Source organism: Erythrolamprus reginae, chromosome 7, assembly GCF_031021105.1.
Source record: "Erythrolamprus reginae isolate rEryReg1 chromosome 7, rEryReg1.hap1, whole genome shotgun sequence".
Lineage (NCBI taxonomy): Eukaryota > Metazoa > Chordata > Lepidosauria > Squamata > Dipsadidae > Erythrolamprus > Erythrolamprus reginae.
This window is the reverse complement of record NC_091956.1, coordinates 15,009,973-15,031,121: the sequence shown is the minus strand read 5'-3', so window position 1 is coordinate 15,031,121 and position 21,149 is coordinate 15,009,973. Positions and strand designations below refer to the sequence as shown.

The 21,149-nt window shown below is 43.4% G+C and overlaps 1 protein-coding gene across 8 annotated transcripts in view; it reads right to left on the bottom strand.

The window, feature by feature from the left end:
- The window catches only part of PDS5A (PDS5 cohesin associated factor A), a 91,760-nt gene extending 74,227 nt beyond the window's left edge, over positions 1–17,533 (bottom strand). For all 8 annotated transcript variants that reach the window (XM_070757077.1, XM_070757081.1, XM_070757079.1 and 5 more), the window contains exons 1-2: positions 17,184–17,533; positions 16,416–16,601 (exon numbers count right to left, since the gene is read on the bottom strand). In XM_070757077.1, coding sequence (XP_070613178.1) covers positions 16,416–16,601; positions 17,184–17,210 — 213 coding nt within the window. In that variant the 5' untranslated portion in view covers positions 17,211–17,533. The remainder of the gene's footprint in view (positions 1–16,415; positions 16,602–17,183) is intronic.
- Between the last annotated feature and the right edge of the window lie 3,616 nt (positions 17,534–21,149).

Here is a 21,149-nt window from a genome sequence, read left to right as displayed (position 1 = left end):
GATGACGTTGTCCAAATAATCAGGTTCAATTTCTATATGTTGCAAAAGTTCACTTGAAATTTCCATTCCATTTTTTTCGTGACAGGGTCGACGCGCAGAGCTTTACAATAACTGACGTCCTGCCGCTTCCATAGCTTGGAGAGCACCGCGACCGGTTTCGCGGCAAAGCTTAGCGTGTCCCCCCCCCCTACTCCAAGGGCTTCGGTCCCACTCCAATAGGAGCGGCGTGGGAAATTCAATTGCATTACTTTTGGAACGCACCCTGTGTATATATTGTGTGTGTGTGTGTGTGTTTGTGTGTAATCTGTAAGAGCCTCCTGGCACGTTCCCTTATTGCCAGGAGACCTTCACAATGATACTGCCTGTGTGTGGTTGCTATTAATTAGTGCTATGCTGACGATAAGAACGTGGCTGATGAAATACTTGCATTTCCAACCCGCCTCAACAACTCTTAATGAATTAGTCCACAGAAGGTCACACTGTGGATTTACAGAATCCACTAGGGTCCAAGGCAGCAAGGTATTATTGAGGCTAGCATTTTACCTAAAGTCAGCATCAAATATTGCAAACACGACACACCAACGCATGCATACAGAGATGGCAAGAATAACTACAATCTGAAGAACGATTGTCTCTGAAGTGTTAACTTCCAAACAAGACCGTTCCAAGCAAAACATTTGGAAGAATTATTTGTAATCATCAAAATACGCCCCATATATGATAGTCTGCAGAGTGTGGTTTAAAGCAGTGGTCCACAGATTCTTGGGGGGGGGGGCTTAATATTGTCACAGAGGGTCCAGAAAGGCTTGAAATGTTATGATTTAAATCTTGAGTTAAATCCTAATGTTTCGTTGCCCACAAAAAGTATTTAAAGGGATTCCAGGATGAAAAAAAAGGATTGAGAACCACTGGTTTAAAGTAAAACATGGTATCATGAACATTAAAAGTTTACAATGTGAGATTGACCATATTTTTGGAGTACAATATGCACCTTTTTTCTCCCTAAAAGAGGCTGATAATTTGGGTGCATTATACTCTGAATGTAGCTTTTCTTCAGCCCTAACTAGCTGCTAATGATTTTCCCAGCTCTTTTCTTGCAAGTTCTTTCATTGTTACTCTCTGCAAAGAATGTTTTCCAAGCGCTATGTCTTTGCAGGGTTTTTTCCCCCATTGCTCTACTTTTTCCATTGCTCCGAATGTTTCTTTCCAGGTGCTAATGATGTTCCCAGCTCTTACTGGCTTGCGAGCCCTTTCATTGTTACTCTCTCAGAATAAAGTTTTTTTAAAGCCCTAACTAGGGGATAAAATAATGTGCTGGCTAAGGATGCTAGCCAGATGAATATCTGGTAAGCAGATTCTTTTTCCTATCTTCCTCCCCAAAAACTAAGCTATGTTTTATACTCCGGTGCATCTTATACACCAAAAAATACGGTATACACTCAAAAGAGAAACCAGGGTCAGTTGGATAGAGAGTATTCAGTTCTAAATACAGTGATACCTTGTCTTACAAACTTAATTGGTTCCGGGATGAGGTTCTTAAGGTGAAAAGTTTGTAAGACGAAACAATGTTTCCCATAGGAATCAATGGAAAAGTGATTAATGCGTGCAAGCCCAAAATTCACCCCTTTTGCCAGCCGAAGCGCCCGTTTTTGCACTGCCGGGATTACCCTGAAGCTCCCCTCCATGGGAAACCCCACCTCTGGACTTCTGTGTTTTTGTGATGCTGCAGGGGAATCCCAGCAGGGGAATCCCAGCATTGCAAAAACGGGCGCTTCGCTGGCAATGGAAGTCCGGAGGTGGGGTTTTCCAGCGAAGCGAGCATCAGTGAAATCGCAGCCTCACAAAAACATCAAAGTCCTCGAAACCCCACCTCCAGACCTCTGTGTTTTTGCAATGCTGCCATTTCATGGAGGCTCCCCTCGCTGGGAAGCACCACCTCCGGACTTCTGTTGCCAGCGAAGCACCCGTTTTTGCGCTGCTGGGATTCCCCTGTTGGGATTCCCCTGCAGCATCACAAAAACACGGAAGTCCAGAGGTGGGGTTTCCCATGGAGGGGAGCCTCAGGGAAATCCCAGCAGTGCAAAAACGGGTGCTTCGCTGGCCACGGAAGTCCGGAGGCGGGGCATCCCAACAGCGGCAGTGGGTTTGTAAGATGAAAACAGTTTGTAAGAAGAGGCAAAAAAATCTTAAACCCCAGGTTTGTATCTCGAAAAGTTTGTATGAGGAGGCGTTTGTAAGACGAGGTATCACTGTACATTAAAACTCTAGTAACTCTGGAAATAAGAGTTAGAAAACTATGAAATATAATGTCTAAATAAAAAAGTGATCCTTCTCCCCATACTAGGTAAGTTGACTTTATGGGGATACAACTTTAGGAATTGGAAAAAAATATAGTGAGATGAAAAAAGTAGAATGGAAGTGTGGATATGGACCTTGGACCAACTGTTTGATGATGATGCAGATGAATTTTTAAACATACGGAGGGTTAAGAGATAAATATTATTTATCAGATGTTACCCAATTGCAATCTTTACATCTACAACGTTTGTTAACAATGTTGTATAAACCAGCAGCATTTTGAGCTTCTGAGACGCCTGAGGTACTGGAGTAACTTATTAAATCCTTTAAAACTACTATTAGTTTTTATAGACATTTGTTATTAATGAACTGGTTTGGTACACATATGCTAATACAAAAAGAGGGCGGGGAAAATATTTACTGACCCCTCACATCCTGGACACAAATTGTTTCAACTCCTACCCTCAAAACGTCGCTATAGAGCACTGCACACCAAGACAACTAGACACAAGAAGAGTTTTTTTCCGAACGCCATCACTCTATTAAACAAATAATTCCCTCAACACTGTCAGACTTTCTACTAAATCTGTACTTCTATTCTACTAGTTTTTCTCATCATTCCTATCACCCATTTCCTCCCATGTTGACTGTATGACTGTAACTTGTTGCTTATATCCTAAGATTTTTATTAATATTGCTTCTTCATTGCTTATTTGACCCCTATGACAATCATTAAGTGTTATACCACATGACTCTTGACAAATGTATATTTTATTTTATGTACGCTGAGAGCATATGCACCAAGACAAATTCCTTGTGTGTCCAATCACACTTGGCCAATAAAAAATTCTATTCTATTCTATTCTATGAGAGAAATAAAGAATAAAAGACTTTCTGATGTTAGTCTTAAATAGGACTTCATGATAAGTTCTCACACACACAAGTGCCCATGTTAAAAATGATATTTTCAAAATTGACCAGAAGGGGTTCTGGATCGGTGCCCTCTGTGTTCTGGAAATTTTTTATCTTCCAAAGAGCTTCCTTATTTTATTTATTTATTTATTTATTATTTAGATTTGTATGCCGCCCCTCTCCGCGGACTCCTTCCTTCCTCCCTCACCAACTCCCTTTGTTTAAGAGTATTTTTCCTTTCTTTCTTTCTTCCATTCTTTTGTCCTACTATCTCGGTGTGTTATTTCTACTTTCCTGGGCTCAGTTGAACTAGCACACCAGTTCTTAGAAACCAACATTTTTTCCTTGACCTGTTTTCTGCCAGATGGCATCTTTCTTCTCAATGGTATGTGCCAACGCTAAGCAACTTAATTCTAGCAAACCCAGGAGTCAAAAGCAAAAATAAATTCTGGATGTGCTAATCCCCCCCCCTTTTTTTAATAAAAATGATTTAATGGGTGGGAAATTTTCTCCCCCCCAACTCTGATACCCAATTCAGGCACCTACCGTACACCAAACGTCCTTTTAAAAAACCAAAAAAACCTAGTTTTGTCTCCTGTGTGAAGTAACAGATTGATAGTTCTTGCTGCTACCACCTGTCTTCTCCAGATGTTCATTGTCTGAGGCCCTCATAATCTGCCCTGCCTTTTGGATGATTAAGAGGTCAAAAGTAAATAATAGAAATATTATTTATTGAGCATGGGACTAATTTTTCACCTTCGTCCCCAATTTCATCCAGAGATGAGGAAAAAAACCTTTTTTTATCTTTCAAAGATAAAACACAAAAACTCTGAAAATTATATTTTAAAAAAAGAATAATGTTCCAAGCAAATTAAGACAGTAATGAATGCATTTCCTTGCCCGAGAAAGGAGATATTGCATTCTGATGTTATAGATGGAGACTTTAAATAACAGCCTGAATAATAAAAGGTGAAACTGACGTTACAAAGTGTCATAACTTGTAGGAAGATTTTAATACAAATATAGAAAGAAAAAAAAGGGGGGGGGGTCAGTATGAATCCTACATAAAGCGTAAACAATCTATTTCTACAGAAACAGTATTTTTAACTACAGACCCTCTGCATTATTACTGTGTTCAGTTCTGGAGACCTCGCCTACAAAAAGATATTGACAAAATTGAACAGGTCCAAAGACGGGCTACAAGAATGGTGGAAGGTCTTAAGCATAAAACGTATCAGGAAAGACTTCATGAACTCAATCTGTATTGTCTGGAGGACAGAAGGAAAAGGGGGGACATGATCGAAACATTTAAATATGTCAAAGGGTTAAATAAGGTCCAGGAGGGAAGTGTTTTTAATAGGAAAGTGAACACAAGAACAAGGGGACACAATCTGAAGTTAGTTGGGGGAAAGATCAAAAGCAACATGAGAAAATATTATTTTCCAGCAGACATGGTAGATAAATCCACAGTAACTGAATTTAAACATGCCTGGGATAAACATATATCCATCCTAAGATAAAATACAAAAAATAGTATAAGGGCAGACTAGATGGACCATGAGGTCTTTTTCTGCCGTCAGACTTCTATGTTTCTATGTTTCAGTTGGATTTCCTTTCTTTTTTCCCTGGAAATTCTAAACTTTCATTTTAAGCTTTGGGGGATAAAGGTAAACTGCTCTTTTCTCTCTCTTGCTGTATCAATTGCACCTCAAAGTTTTAAAACATCTAAAGTTTTCTACAAGGATTGAGAATATCTACATTTGTGAACATGATGGGAGATATCTCTCATTCCTGAGCCTTTGGTAATATGTACTGAGATTCTGTTAAAATTGGTATGGCTTTCTGGAAGTATAGTTATTCTCTGCTATTTAAAAGAAGATACAATAGCACTGTGCCTCTTCAGATCAAGCATTAATTTTAAAATGCTTCTTCAATTTTGTTATCTAGAACAAGGGTAGGCGAAGTTGGCTCTTTTATGACATGTGGACTTCAACTCCCAGAATTCCTGAGCTAGTATGATTGGCTCAGGAATTCTGGGAGTTGAAGTCTGCAAGTCATAGAAGAGCCAACTTTGCCTACCCCTGGTGTAGAACAATAATAAAAGTCTTCTAAAATTAAGTCTAATAATTGTACATTCTACAGACATTTACAGTTACTGATTTACCTCCATGCATCCAGTTCAGCAGAAAATTAAAATCTGCCTCTCCTTTCCAGACATTTGCCTGCTTGCAGTTAGTTTCAATTTCAGTTTAGCAGGACAAGGGGCCAAATCAGCTGAGGGCCGGGAAGCTGATAATGAGTTGCTTGGCTTAACAGGCTCTGTTCTGTTTGCTGCATGGAGATATTGCCGGGAGGCAGAGGCCAAAGGGTGTGGCTGGGTGGGGCTACAATCTGTGTATAAGATGTACCCACGTTTTCAGCCTCTTGTGGGGTGGGTGGGTGTTAAAATGTGTCTTATACAGTACTCCGGAAAATATGGTAATTAAACAAGTACATAGCCCAGATATTGCTGGTATCTTTCAAATGGAATGCAATGAAGTGCTGGAATTTATCTATATTTCTTCCAATATAACCAGTGGTACCGCTACCTACAAACGTCTCTACTTACAAAGTTTTCTAGATAAGAACCGGGTGTTCAAGGGTTTTTTGCCTCTTCTCAAGAACCATTTTCCACTTACAAACCCGAGTCTCTGAAACTGTAACTGGAAAAGGCAAGGAGAAGCCTCTGTGGGGCCTCTCTAGGAATCTCCTGGGAAGAAACAGGGCCTCCACCCATCCACCCCCCGTGGTTTCCCCAAGCGCACACATTATTTGCTTTTACATCTATTCCTATGGGAAAAATTGCTTCTCACAAACTTTTCTACTTAAGAACCTAGTCACGGAACAAATTAAGTTAATAAGTAAAGGTACCACTGTACATAGCCCAGATATTGCTGGTATCTTTCAAATGGAATGCAAAAACTACTTGAAGTGCTGGAATTTATCTATATTTCTTCCAATATAGCCAATGCTTGCATCCATATAATGACATGGGCAGAAGCCCGCTCTTACATTCAGCCATTTTTACTTCTTCCACAAGAGACCACATATCTTTCTATCAAGATTTACATGTGTTCAATTTTCTCCAATTTCTAGGAAACATTTTTCCAAGGTACCCAACAAAGTTAGCCTCTGCCACTAATGCTTCAGTAGTTGTAATGCACCACGATGCACATTAATGACATGCCTTAAAAAGTGCCAAATATTTCATGACTATATTGTGAGACTTCATAAACAGTTAGCAAGTATCGTCCAATGCAGTGTTTCCCAACCTTGGCCACTTGAAGATATCTGGACTTCAACTCCCAGAATTCCTGGCTGGGGAATTCTGGGAGTTGAAGTCCAAATATCTTCAAGTGGCCAAGGTTGGGAAACATTGGTCCAATGCACCACCATTGCAGTCTGAAAAGCCATTAAATTAGATATAAACTAGCATAAAATGATGTTAATTTTAAAAATTAATAACTGAAAAAAATATTGAAATTTCACTCTTAAAATATTTGGAGATATCTCAAAATTAACCCCAACTGGTTAATCATATATAGTATCTGGGTGGATTCTTACCAACACTATTTCTTTTTTTTTGTTTGTTGTTGTTGTTGTTAGGGTTGAATGCTTTTCTTTGGTTTGTTTTTTTAAAACTTTTTTTGATAAAACAATAAATATAAAAATAAAATGCAAAGAAAAGCAAAACGTTGCTTTTCTTAAAAGCAACAAGCGACTCACTCAATTACAAAAGAGAATAAATTGTAATCTGTTTTCAGACATCCTGAGTCATATTATCTTTTTCGCAATTACCGTATTTTTTCCCCCTGCTATGGGATCATTCTCTTTAAAATAAATACTTGCCATTTCATAAAGTAATTTCTTTAAGCCAAAGTTTCCTAATCAGGGCAAATTCTACACTTGTGCACTTCAACTCCCAGAATTCTCAGCAGGAAGACATATCTGGGAGCTCAAGTTCAAACATTAAGAGAGCATCCAGGCTAGAAAATCTACCTGAAATCCTGTTCTGTACCATGTACTTTCCCTTTACTATATTTTTAAATTTTTGTCATTCATTTCATTCTTCAGTTTATTTTCCCTGCTGCAAATGTTTCTGACGAACAAAGGCAATAAACAGCTTGCATTATGACAAATTTATGCGCAGCTTCTGTTTATTTCCCCTGGCCTTTCTAAAACCTTCAAGACCTTGAGGCAAATATCCTTACAATCCCTGAAACAGTTATCATTTATTTATTTCACCTTGCTTTCCCCAAAATAAGACATCCTCCAATAATAAGCCCCATCAGGCTTTTGAGAGCATGGCAATAAGGCCAAGTACTTATTTCAGGGTTCAAAAAAATTATAAGACGGGGTCTCATTTTCAGAGAAACAAGGTATTAATTTTGTTGGCTTGAGGACTAGAGTGGACATTGTGACAACCACAATGAGGACTACCTGAGTTCCAGGCTGATAGATTTTTCATTAATTTGATTTGTGATGGGATACTTTGAATGTGTTCAATAACATCACTAGTTTTATCATTCTAGAAAAAACTGACATTTATTATTATTATATATTATTGCACATAAAGTACTGCTTCTATCAGCTATGTAATTAATCATAAATCACATATTCTAACACATACCGAAAAGGTATACTTTAGAGGAGTCTGGGAGGAAAATGTGGATTACTTCTATAAGTTTTTGCCATGGAGTTCTCTACACCAGTGTTTCCCAACCTTGGCAACTTGAAGAGATCTGGACTTCAACTCCCAGAATTCCCCAGACAGCGAATGTGTTGAAAGTGATCTTTCAAACACGGAGATGACCCAAGAGTTTGATGAAGAAGAAAAAAGACAGAAGCAAACCCCCCACCCCCAAAAAGAAAAAAAAGTATGTGATAAAATAAACAAATGCATTCACATAAATCAGATTCTCTAATTCCACTGAAATACTTAATCCCCTTATAGCTCATTCTACTTCTTAGATTTCAATGCTGCTTGACTCTGAAAGATGCTGGATGGCTTACAAATTTAAAATAATACGTGAAATTAAAAAGAAACATTAAAGTTGCCAAAGGGGGGGAAATGTAGGAAATGGCTTCAGTTGCAAATCATTTACTCAATGCCCTGAGCTTCCAGCCAGACCCTGGGCTACTAAGTAGAAACATATAGTGCCAGCAAAACAGAGGCAATCTTCCTTGTTTACTTAGCAAACCTTCAGTAAAGTCTTTCTCACAAACAATTCTGTAGTAAAAAGTACAGGTAGTCCTTGATAATCCAGCATAAATTTGAATTAAATAAATAAAAACATATAAACATAGAAGATTGACGGCAGAAAAAGACCTCATGGTCCATCTAGTCTGCCCTTATACTATTTCCTGTGTTTTATCTTAGGATGGATAGATGTTTATCCCAGGCATGTTTTAATTCAGTTCCTCTGGATTTTCCAACCATGTCTGCTGGAAGTTTCTTCCAAGCATCTACTACAAATTCAGTCAAATAATATTTTCTCACATGACTTCTGATCTTTCCCCCAACTAACCTCAGATTGTTCTTGTGTTCACTTACCTATTAAAAACACTTCCCTCCTGAACCTTATTTAACCCTTAATAATCATTATTTATTATTTACATCTATTATTACAATTATTTCTGCCATCATTTAACTACCATTTTTAACGATGGCTCAAGTAGGTTGCAGTGGTGATTAAGCAAATCTGCAGTCTTTAATTTAAGCAAACGCCACAAACTTATTCACCTGAACAGGCAGTGATTTCCCCAGAAACTGGCAAGAGAGGAATCACCAATCACCATATCAGCAGGGACCATCACCCAAGGGACACTGCATGGTCATAAAAGCAAGCACCTACATTGCCCAGAGCCCAAACTGCTATCCTGTGACCATGGGTTGGATGGTTTAACAGTCATGTCAAAGACCGGACTATTTTCAGCAACATCGTAACTTTGAATAGTTGCTAAAATAAAGGAATGGTTGTTGAGTTGAGGACTGGCTGTAAAGAAAAGACAGGAAGGATCCATGACCTCATAGGTTTTCTTGAGGCCAGAGATGACACAGCAGAGGACAATCAAGTCCAGTCCTTTATTTGTTTACCCCAATGGACAGAATCTGATCAAACTCAAGTCTACTAGACCAGCGGTCCCAAACGTTTTGGGTGCCAGGGACTGGTTCTGTGGAGAGGGGTTCTTCCATGGACCGGAGGGGGAGCGGTTTTGTATGCTGCCTGCATCCCACAGATGGGGCGTCGATTGTTGGCGTCGAGCGGTTTTTGAGTGGCAGACCACAGACAGTGTGTTGAGGACCCTTTTTAGAGTATAAGACTTTGGAGAGGGGCAGCATAAAAGTCCAATTAATTAATTATTGGATTTGTATGCCGCCCCTCTCCAAGGACTTGGGGCGCCTCACAACATACCAAACAATATACAATGTGCAAATCTAAAAATCCAATTAATTTCACTAAAAAACTTTAATAACGTTTAAAATCATTCATTCCCATTCATACCGTAACATACTACATTTGTCGGCCAGGGGGATAGGATCTAATGGCAAGCCTGGCAGCACAGATAGGTCTTTAAGCTTTTACGGAAGGCGAGGAGGGTGGGGGTAGTGTGAATCTCTGGGGGGGAGCTGATTCCAGAGGGCTGGGCCCCTCACAGAGAAGGCTCTTCCCCTAGGCCCCGCCAAGCGACATTGTCTAGTTGACGGGACAATTAATAAGACAACACCTCCTGCCCAAAATAGGCAGAAAATTTGGGTGTGTCTTATATCCCGAAAGTAGATTTTTCAAAGCTTTTTTTCCCTCAGCCCCAACGAGGCGTTAACGATAATCCCAACTTGCAGGATTTTTTCATTGCTACTCCAAAGAAATTTTTTTCCAGTCCTAAGTCTTTGCAGGCTTGTTTTCATTGCTACTCCCTCTGAAGGTTTTTTTCAGCCCTAATCAGGGGATAAAATGATGTGACGAAGGTGACCAGACTAAGGATGCTAGCCAGATGAATCCCTGGTAAGTAGATTCCCCTCCCCTTATTTTCCTCCCCCAAAACTAAGGTGTATCTTATACTCTGAAAAAGATGGTATCCTGAAAGATTCTGGGGTATGGCTACCAGTGTTCCCTCTAATTTTTTTTCGGGGGGGGGGGGCGGAAAAGTATAGTGTCTGAGCGGCAGTCCCTTTGGCACCGGGCGGCATATAAGAATAAATAAATAAAGTAAGTAAGTAAGTAAGTAAGTAAGTAAGTAAGTAAGTAAGTGTGGGCGTGAATTATCACACATGAGCAAGTTCTTGCATCCATAATTCTATCCTTTCTATGTCTTCCTCCCTCTTTCCTCCCTCCCTCTTTCCTTTCTATCTCTCCCTACCTCTTTCCTTTCTATCTCTCCCTCCCTCTTTCCTTTCTATCTCTCCCTCCCTCTTTCCTTTCTATCTTTCTTTCCCCCTGCCTTTCTCCAAGCCCTTCCTTTTCCCTCTCCCTAACTACCCCCTTCTTCCTCCTTTCTATCCCTCCCTCCCCCTTTCTCTCTCCCTTCCTTCATCTTTCAATCTCTCTCTCTCTCCATCCCTCTTCCTTCCTTCCTCTCTTTTTTGCTCTTTCTCTCTCCCTCCTTCCCTCCCTCTATGTCCTTCCCTCCCCCTCCTTCCCCCCTCTCTTTCTCTCTCTCTTGCTTTCTTTCTCGCTTTCTTTCTCATTCTCTTTCCCCTCCTTTCTCTCTCGTTCACCACGTCGGCAACAGAGAGAAAGAGAGAGAGAGAGAGAGATGGAGAGAGCCCTTGTCTTCGCCTCTGCCTGGCGGCTCTGCAGCGAAGAGGAAGCAGCCGCGCACCACCTCCCGGGAGCCCGGCTGACTTTTGGAGCCGTTTTGTTTTCGGCCGGGCGGAGGCGGCGCGCGGAGGCGAAGACAAGGCACCCGGCCAAGCTCCGCCTCCCGGGAGCCCAGCCGACTTTTGGAGCCGTTTTGTTTTCAGCTGGGCTCCCGGGAGGCGGAGTGTGGCCGGGCACCGTGTCTTCGCCTCCGCGTCCCGTCTCCGCCCGGCTGAAAACAAAACGGCTCCAAAAGTCGGCCGGGCTCCTGGGAGGCAGAATGTGGCCAGGCGCCGTGTCTTCGCCTCCGTGCGGCTCTACAGCGAAGAGGAAGTAGCCGCGCACTGCCTTCCGGGAGCCCGGCTGACTTTTGGAGCCGTTTTGTTTTCGGCCGGGCGGAGGCGGCGCACGGAGGCGAAGACACGGCGACCGGCCACGCTCCGCCTCCCGGTATCCCAGCCGACTTTTGGGGCGAGCGGGAGGCGAGCGGGCGGGCCGGCGGCCAGGTGTTCGGGGGGCAGCCGGCGCGCACTCCCCATATCTCCCTGCCAGCCCACCCGCCCGGAACATTCAAAATAAGAAAACCCTTCGCTCTTACTTTGAATGTTCCGGGCGGGCGCGCAGGCAGGGAGATGGGAAGAGTGTGCGCCGGCCCGCGCCCACCAGCCTCCGGAGAATGCCTGCCCCCCCTCTCTTGCAGCGGAGGAGAAAGAGAGGCTGGGCGGGTGGGGGGCAGGGCCGAGAGGCCTGGAGCGCGAGGGGGCCGGAGGCACCATGGAGAGGCAGGTGTGGCCGCGGCTCCCTTCTACTGCCCGCGGCTCCCTGCCCCCCCCCGCGGGCTGGCAGGGGGATGGGGAGTGCGCGGCCGAGGAAAAGGGTGCGCGGGGGGTATTTTGGAGCGCGCACGTGCTCACGTGCGCACCTTACAGGGAACGGTGATGGCTATCCTAAACCTCTTCCTGTCTCCTCCATCCAGCTCAGGATTGTGCAGCCTCTTTACCTGGCATTCTCCCTAAGAAAAGATGCCTTCTACCTGGGACTAGTTAACTTCAATCATCTGCTGAAATATTGCTATTCGTGATTATATTGATTAGGTTGAGACGCATGGCCCAGTTTGTAAGATACACAACAAAATAGTAGGCAAAACCAAACAAGCCATAATTAAAGGCTTTTGCACAAAAAAATGAACCCCCTCACTTTCTCTATGGCAAAAGGCAAGAACGCAAAGCAGCCAAGAATAGAGGGTTGGAGGAGAAGCAGCTCCCTCCCCCAATGCAAAAAAACAACAACCCCCAAGCGTGGGAATCACATTATATAGAACAAGTTGTATGCAAAACGGAGACAACTACATTCCTCCTTATCAAATGATCTCCCCTCTTTCACTAAATCGAGATACCAAGAACATCATCCCTAATTAAACATTAAAATAGAACTTTCCGGAAATGGAATACGGGATTGGCATGCCACATATAGTTTTTCAGGCTAACATGTTGGCTTGTTGTTATACTAGTTAAAGATTCAGAAAGAATTCCGACATTATAACAATGAGTTGCTGGGTTCAATCATAGTCTGCTTGGCCATCATTCGAAAAAGAGATACCAGGATTCAAGCAAAATGCTAACGAAAACATACATATGTATATGTGTTAGAAATCATTCGGAGGCCTATAGCACTAAGAGTTACAAACTCCATTCTGCTAATGGAAAGATTTACACTTTGGAGTACAGTGTTCCCTCGATTTTCGCAGGTTCGAACTTCGCAAATAGCCTATACCACGGTTTTTCAAAAAATTTATTTATTTATTTATTAGATTTGTATGCCGCCCCTCCGAAGACTCGGGGCGGCTAACAACACTATAAAAAGACAATGTAAACAAATCTAATATTAAAAGCAATCTAAAAAACTCCAATTTAAAGAACCACTCATACATACAAGCGGTTTTTTTCCTATACCACGGTTTTTCCCACGCAATGATGTCATACGTCATCGCCAAACTAATAATTTTTGCAAATAAATAACAAAAAATAATAATTATTGTTCATAAATAATTATGTTTATAAATATCAGGATCGCTAAGTGTCTTATTCAATGGTGAGTACCAGTAATAATGGTGAGTCAATGGTTGTTAAGGGAATGGGAAATGGTAATTTAGGGGTTTAAAGTGTTACGGGATGGCTTGTGAGACTGTCCCTAGCCAAAAATGGTATATTTACTTTCGCATCTCTACTTCGTGGAAATTTGACTTTCGCGGGCGGTGTCGGAACGCATCCCCCGCGGAAATCGAGGGAACACTGTAATCCAATTTGTCAAGGTAAGTTACAAATGGTTATCATTTAATAATCTATAAAATGCATTTTCTAATATGACTGGTTTTACACAATATACAAAACCAAAAAATCCCCAATATAATATGTGAATTTCACTTATCCAGCAGCCAAAGATCTTGAAATAGTGTATTTTGGTGACTCTTAAAATGAATAAAGCCTAATCAATAATCCAGGATCATTATTCCTATCAATGCACATCGCACCCCAAAGTTTGCTAAACTTTCATTCAGGTGACTAATAAATGGCCACAAAACTACTAATTTTTCCAACTGTTCCTTGTGAAAGGGGAAAAAAAGTTCACCATTACTGGACCAGGCTAAAAGTCTAATTTGCGGTCCTAGTATGCAGTGTGAACACAATCACTTATTACTTCAAGAGCAACTTGATTTTCCATACATTAAGAAGCTGCTGCATTATATGCTACTCTGGGTATATCCAAGTTCTGCCCAGTCACCTTGGAGTAATCTTCACTTCCTCTCTTCTATCTGTCTCCCACATTCACTTCCTATCTCCCACTTTACTCAGATCAAGCTAATTTAGATAGAAAAGAAAAACATATTTATTTCTTTTTGGCACCCCCCCTCCCCCCAACAACAAAACCCTGTAAGCAACCAATAAGCATATACTGTACTGTACTTAACGATTTCCCCATTCCTGGAAATTCATGAAAATTTGAGGACAGGTAATTTGTCAGCCTTAAAATATGGCTGCAGAATTTTTCTATCATCAGCTATTATTTTCTAATAAGTATTATTAGACCTAAGCACATTGTTTATATTTAGTGTTGCGCATTTGCCTTCCTGCAGCTGTTGTGCAAGTTCATAAAAAGACATGTTTAAGGTGTGCAAAGCACACACGACGCCTGTTGGGATCATTTTGTCCTTGAAATCCAGGCTGCTAAGGAGCCCAAGAAAATATACACAAAAATTGAGGAGTGGCGAGAGAAAGATGTCCCATCTGAAAACAGGAGGCACAAGGCTTTTGACAATCAAAGTGACACTAGAAAATAAAATAGCATATACTGTATATACAAATAAGATAACAACGCTGAGGCCAAACACAATGACCAGTCCCTTCTACACAATGGAATATTTTATTTATTTGTTTCCCACATTTATTACTTTTATAAATAACTCAAGGCGGCAAACATGCCCTACACACCTTCCTTCTCCTATTTTCTCCACACCAATTCTAGGTGATGAGTTGGTTTGAGAGAATGTGATTGGCCCAAAGAGACCCACATGACTCTCACACCTTAGGAAGGACTAGAACTCTCCATCTCCTAGTGACTGGCCCAAAGACATCCAGCCAGGTTTCTTGCCTAACCTAAGGTGGAACCAGAACACTGTCTCTTGGTGACTGTCTTACCCTGCCGAATTTCATGCCTAGTACAAGACTAAAATTCAGTCTCCTAGTTTCTAGCACAGCACCTTAATTGCTACACTGAACTAAAAAATAACTTAGGTATTAATAAATGGCTTACAAACAACAGTGGTTGTAATCGCCCTAAGGCAAGTTCAAACAGAGGATATGATTGGGCCTCAAAGTTACCCAGCTGGCGTACAGGCATGAGAACTGTGTCATTTGGTGATTGGTCCAGTCGCCCAGCTAGCTTTCATGCCTAGATTGGCACTAGAACCTGGTGATTGGCCCAGTCAACCCATCTTCATGCTTAGGTCGGCACTAGAAATCAGTCCCCAGCTAGCTTTCATGTTTAAGTTAGCACTAGAACTCAGTCACCCGGTGATTGACCCAGACGGCTTTCATGCCTAAATCGGCACTAGAACTCCAATCACCCAGCTAGCTTTCATGCCTAAATCAGCACTAGAACTCAGTCACCCAGTGATTGACCCCGTCACCAAGCTGCCTTTCATGCCTAAATCAGTTCTAGAACTCCAGTCACCCAACTACTTTTCATGCCTAAGTCGGCATGAACTAGAACTCAGTCAACTGGTGATTAGCCCAGTAAACCCACTTTCATGCCTATGTCAGCACTAGAAATCAGTCACCCAGCTAGCTTTCATGCCTAAATCAGCACTAGAACTCAATCACCTGGTGATTGGCCCAGCCAACCAACTTTCAGGCCTATGTCAGCACTAGAAATCAGTCACCCAGCTAGCTTTCATGCCTAAGTCGGCACTAGAACTCAGTCACCCAGTGATTGACCCAGCTACCCAGCTGGCTTTCATGCCTAAATCGGCCCAGTCAACCCACTTGCATGCCTAGGTCGGCACTAGAAATCAGTCACCCAGTGATTGACCCAGTCAACCCACTTTCATGCCTATATTAGTACTAGAAATCAGTCACCTGGTGATTGACCCAGCCACCCAGCTGGCTTTCATGCCTAAATTGGCACTAGAACTCCAGCCACCCAGCTAGCTTTCATGCCTAAGTCGGCACTAGTAGAACTCAGTCACCCAGCGATTGACCCAGCTACCCAGCTGGCTTTCATGCCTAAATCGGCCCAGTCAACCCACTTGCATGCCTAGGTCGGCACTAGAAATCAGTCACCCAGTGATTGACCCAGTCAACCCACTTTCATGCCTATATTAGTACTAGAAATCAGTCACCTGGTGATTGACCCAGCCACCCAGCTGGCTTTCATGCCTAAATTGGCACTAGTAGAACTCAGTTACCCAGTGATTGACCCAGCTACTCAACTGGTTTTCATACCTAAATCGGCCCAGTCACCGAGCCTGGATTTCTTAAGGTGGCACTAGAACTCCCCATCTCCTGGTGATTGGTGCAAAGTCACCCAATCCCCTTTGGAATGTCTCAGGGCCAGGGGTAGGCAAAGCTGGCTCTTCTATGACGTGTGGACTTCAATTCCCAGAATTCCTGAGCTAGCATGATTGGCTCAGGATTTCTGGGAGTTGAAGTCCACACCTCATAGGAGAGCTCACTTTGCCTACCTTGCCCTGTCTCAGGCCATACTATAACTCCCAGTCAGGTGCCAAAAGTATTCCAGGGCCACTTTTTAGGGAAGCAAAGCCAGCCTTATTGGGGGGGGGGGGATCCAGGCCAAGGCTCGTTTTACCTTCAAGCGTTTGACCACTTCGTCGTTGGTGATCTTATCCGTGATCTCCTTCACTCCAGGCGGGTAGAAGATGATCTTGCCGTCGGGGGGAGGCTTGGGCTGGGCCGACGGGAAGTCCATCCTGACGCTGACGCCGCCGCCGCCGCCGTCCAGAAAGTTTCCTTCTCCGCAGGCTTCTACCGGCCCCTGCCGGTCGCAAAACAAAAGTTCAGACTTTTTTTCCCCTCCCCCGGCCGTTTTATTTCCTTCCCCCCATTTCGAAGCCAAATCAAGGCCCCTTTTTTCACCACCACGACCCCCGGAGCCGGGCCCGCGTCCACTCTTCCCCGCGTCTGGGCCGGGCCGAGTTTTACCTGAGCCCGCCGGTCAGAGCCTTCCTTCTCTCTCCCCTCCCCCCCCCCCCCAACTCGAGCCGCTTTCCACGCTCAGCCTCCGGGGTTGAGAGCCGGGGAATCGGGAGGAAGGAGACCCCGGGGGCCCATAGAAAGATCCGAGTCGGGAGGGAGAGTCCCGCCGCCGGGAGGCGCGTCCCGCAAGCGCCCAGGCGAGGCCTAGAAGTTAGGCCGCAAAATCACCCGGTTGGGGGGGGGGGGTGTCTCTCACAACACGGCCGCTCGGCCCAGCTCCCTCTCGGCAACTTTTACCTCAAGATTTCCCTCAGGCGGAAATCTTGAGGTAAAAGATGTCGCCGCTGCCCCTCAACCCGGCGAGGGGAAGAAGAAACCTCCGCCGCCTCACCGATCCCCGCACCCCGGCCCGCCTTTTTACCTCATGCAGCTCCGGGAGGTGCAGCATCGAGGTGGCGGTGGCAGCGGAAGGCGGCGGTAGTGGTGGCGGTCGGAGTCTCCGGCTCTTCCGCCGCTCGCTGGCGCTGCCACGATGCCCGGCCTGCTTTTTTTATTTTTTCCCCTTCTTCCCCCCCTGCCGCCCCGCGCTCTCTTGACGCCTCAGTCAGGCCCAGCGGCTGTCGGGGGACGGCTGGGCCGAGCGTGCGCCTGGCGCAGGGCCTGGCTACGGGGTGACAGTGCCGCTCCTCGGCCGGCCGGGGAAGAACAGCCCAGGAGGAGAGGCCGCTCGCTCCTCGGCGCTCCTCTCTGGCGATCGTTCTTCCTTCCTTCTTCCACGCAGGCGGGGGAGCGAGCAGGCCCGCCCTCCTGGCCGCCGGCCCAGCCGGATGGGGCCTTTCCTCCGCTCGGGACTGCGGGGAGGCGGCGGCGGGGACAAGCAGGCCTCATCCTCCGAGCGGGATTTCTGAGGCCCCGCGACCTGGTCGGCTTTGCTTCTCCCCGGAGGATGGAGAGGTGGCCCGGCCATGGAACCGCCGTGGGACCTTTCTCCGGGATTGTTTGTGTGTGTGTGTCTTTTTTTTCCCTTCAAAAGGTCCCCTTACTTCGGCCCTGGGTGGGTTGTAAATTATTGGTAATTAATTACAATTAACGGTTGGAAGGGACCTTTGGAGGTCATCTATCCCAATCCCCTGCTCACGCAGAAGACCTATACGAGGGATGCAAAGACTTAATAAAGAGATGGGTTCCTGCAATTAAAAAGATTATTTGCAAGAAAGTTGAGAGGAGTTAAAAGATTATTTGCAAGAAAGTGGCAGGGTGAGTGAGAGGAGTGCTATTTGACTTTTATTATATTTGACTTTTTAAACATTGTATTGTAGTATTGTTGTAAGCAGTCTGAGTTCTATGGAATTGGAATTTGGGTGGCATAGAAGTCAGGTAGGTAGGTAGGTAGGTAGATGATAAATAGGTAGGTAGATAGGGGGGGATTTATATGAGCTATTTCCAATGTTTCAGATAGATTTATTTATTAAGTTTATATGCCGTCCCATCTTAATTCATGTTTCGTCTTAATTTGACTAATTCTCACAGTACTGTCTGATGTCTGTGTATATTTAGCCATGTAGCATGGCTACAATATAATAACAACAGAGTTGGAAGAGACCTTGCAGGTCTTCTAGTCCAGTGTTTCCCAACCTTGGCAACTTGAAGATATCTGGACTTCAACTCCCAGAATTCCCCAGCCAGCATTTGCTGGCTGGGGAATTCTGGGAGTTGAAGTCCAGATATCTTCAAGTTGCCAAGGTTGGGAAACACTGTTCTAGTCCAACCCTCTGCTTAGGCAGGAAACCCTTCACTACAATATTATGTACGTATAGTTAGCCATGTAGTTATGGCTGCAGTAGTATTGTGTGCATTTGCCCATGTAGGGCTGTATTGTTATTATTTTCTTTACTACCCATTCAATGATATTATGTGATGACTATTGTTCTCTTGCTTTGCATGCACAAGCCTGCACAAAAGACAAATTCCTTGTCTGCCTAATCACACTGGGCCAAATAAAGTATTTTATCTATCTACTTTTATCATGTATCTTGATGTCTTAATTTATTCTAATGTATTAATTAAAATTATGAAGGTATTTAAAACTTATCAAATTTATTATTTTTTCTATTATTCCGTTATCTACTAGGGATATCTCTCTTTGCTCTCAAGAGGAGGTAATGGGAAATTCCCACTGAGAAATTAAATGCACCAAAAGGAGAGACTGAGAATGCTGATTTAAGATTTATTAGATTTGTATGCCGCCCCTCTCCGAAGACTGTGGTTTGGTATCTGGATGATATACAGTGATACCTCATCTTACAAACGCCTCATCTTACAAACTTTTCGAGATACAAACTCGGGGTTTAAGATTTTTTTGCCTCTTCTTACAAACTATTTTCACCTTACAAACCCACCACCGCCGCTGGGATGCCCCGCCTCTGGACTTCCGTTGCCAGCGAAGCGTCCATTTTTGCGCTGCTGGGATTCCCCGAGGGTCCCCTCCATGGGAAACCTCACCTCTGGACCTCCGTGTTTTTGTGATGCTGCAGGGGAATCCCAGCAGCGCAAAAACACATGCTTCATTGCCAACGGAAGTCTGGAGGCGGTGTTTCCCAGCGAGGGGAACCTCAGCGAAATCGCAGCATCGCAAAAACACAGAAGTCCGGAGGTGGGGTTTCGAGGACTCCGGTGTTTTTGCGATGCTGCGATTTCATTAATGCTCTCTTCGCTGGGAAACCCCACCTCTGGACTTCCGTTGCCAGCGAAGCGCTCATTTTTGCAATGCTGGGATTCCCCTGCTGGGATTCCCCTGCAGCATCCCAAAAACACAGAAGTCCGGAGGGTGAGGTTTCCCATGGAGGGGACCCTCAGGGGAATCCCAGCAGCGCAAAAACGGGCGCTTTGGCTGGCAAAAGGGGTGAATTTTGGGCTTGCACGCATTAATCGCTTTTCCATTGATTCCTATGGGAAACATTGTTTCGTCTTACAAACTTTTCACCTTAAGAACCTTGTCCCGGAACCAATTAAGTTTGTAAGACAAGGTATCACTGTATTTCAATCTCTTTGGTTAATTTTAGCTTAGTGGGTGTCAAAAATGCAACTGAACCTGGTGAGCTACCTTTATTTAAGGGCAAAGATGGCCAATCTTGGCAGCTTTTAAGATTTGTGGCTTTTAGTTCACAGAATTCCCTAGCCAGTTATGCTGCCTGGGGAATTCTGGAAGTTGAAGTCCACAGGTCTTAAAAAGTTGCCATCCCTGATTTAGGTACAGGATTTTCTTTGGATGCTGTGTTTTCAATTGTAGCTCAGTCTACTTTAGCATTGCAGTAAAAACCTTTCTTTTTGAGGAGTTATTAGGTATGGCCTTGAGTTACTTATTAAAACGATGAAGACTGGATTAAAAAAAATTGTGAAAGTGATCAATTTCAATAAACACGATTAAGCCTACCAGTTCTGTATATGACATGCCTGGTTGATGATTTCTATCTATAGGAACTTCTTGTTTGTTTATAGAGCCAAAAATACCCAATAAAAATGATTTGGGTTGTAGGATATTGATGCTTGGAAACAATGGGTTGCACAGCTGGTCAACTACAGCTTACTATTCACAAGTAAGATTGTTCATAACTGGTCAATGACAATGACAATTTTATACTCATTGTCAATGGGAACATTTTTAAAAAACTTACCGGTACTCTATTCTATACTGAACCTGCTATTGTCCTGTCACTTTTGTTATCTTTTCCTATGTCACTGCCATGCTATTTCAGCCATGTTTTTAACCATTGGCAGCATTATGTATGTCACACCCTGGTATCAAGTCACTTTACTTTTTAATTAATTCAATTTATAGGCCACCCGCCTCACTATTAAGTTACTCTGGATGGCTTACAGCTTAATTATTTTTAGTGTTCTGATCACATGTGAAGAAGAAAAAAATGCCAAATTTACAAATATTTGCAAATTTGAATGCAAATAGAACTGCCATAACAATTTAATGTGTTTTGATTTTTGATTGGGAGCCTCTCAGAGTAGCCTGGAAAACTGTGACTATATAAATATATTTCATGTTTTTTAAAGCAAATTAGTCACTACCTGAGGCTTTGAGATATCTAGATCAGGGGTCTGTAGCACATGCTGGTTGAGAAATTCTGGGAGTTTAGGTCCACAAGTCATAAAGTTTATTTATTTATTAGATTTGTATGCTGCCCTTCAAGGACTCGGGGCGGCTCACAGCATATAACAATACAACACGAAGTCAAATCTAATTAAATTTAAAATTCCACTTTAAAAGTCCAATATTTAAAAGCAATCATACTAATTAAGTCATATAATACATATCTCATTTCATTGGCCAGGGGGCTGAGACCTAATTGCCTCAAGCCTGGTGATATAGGTGGGT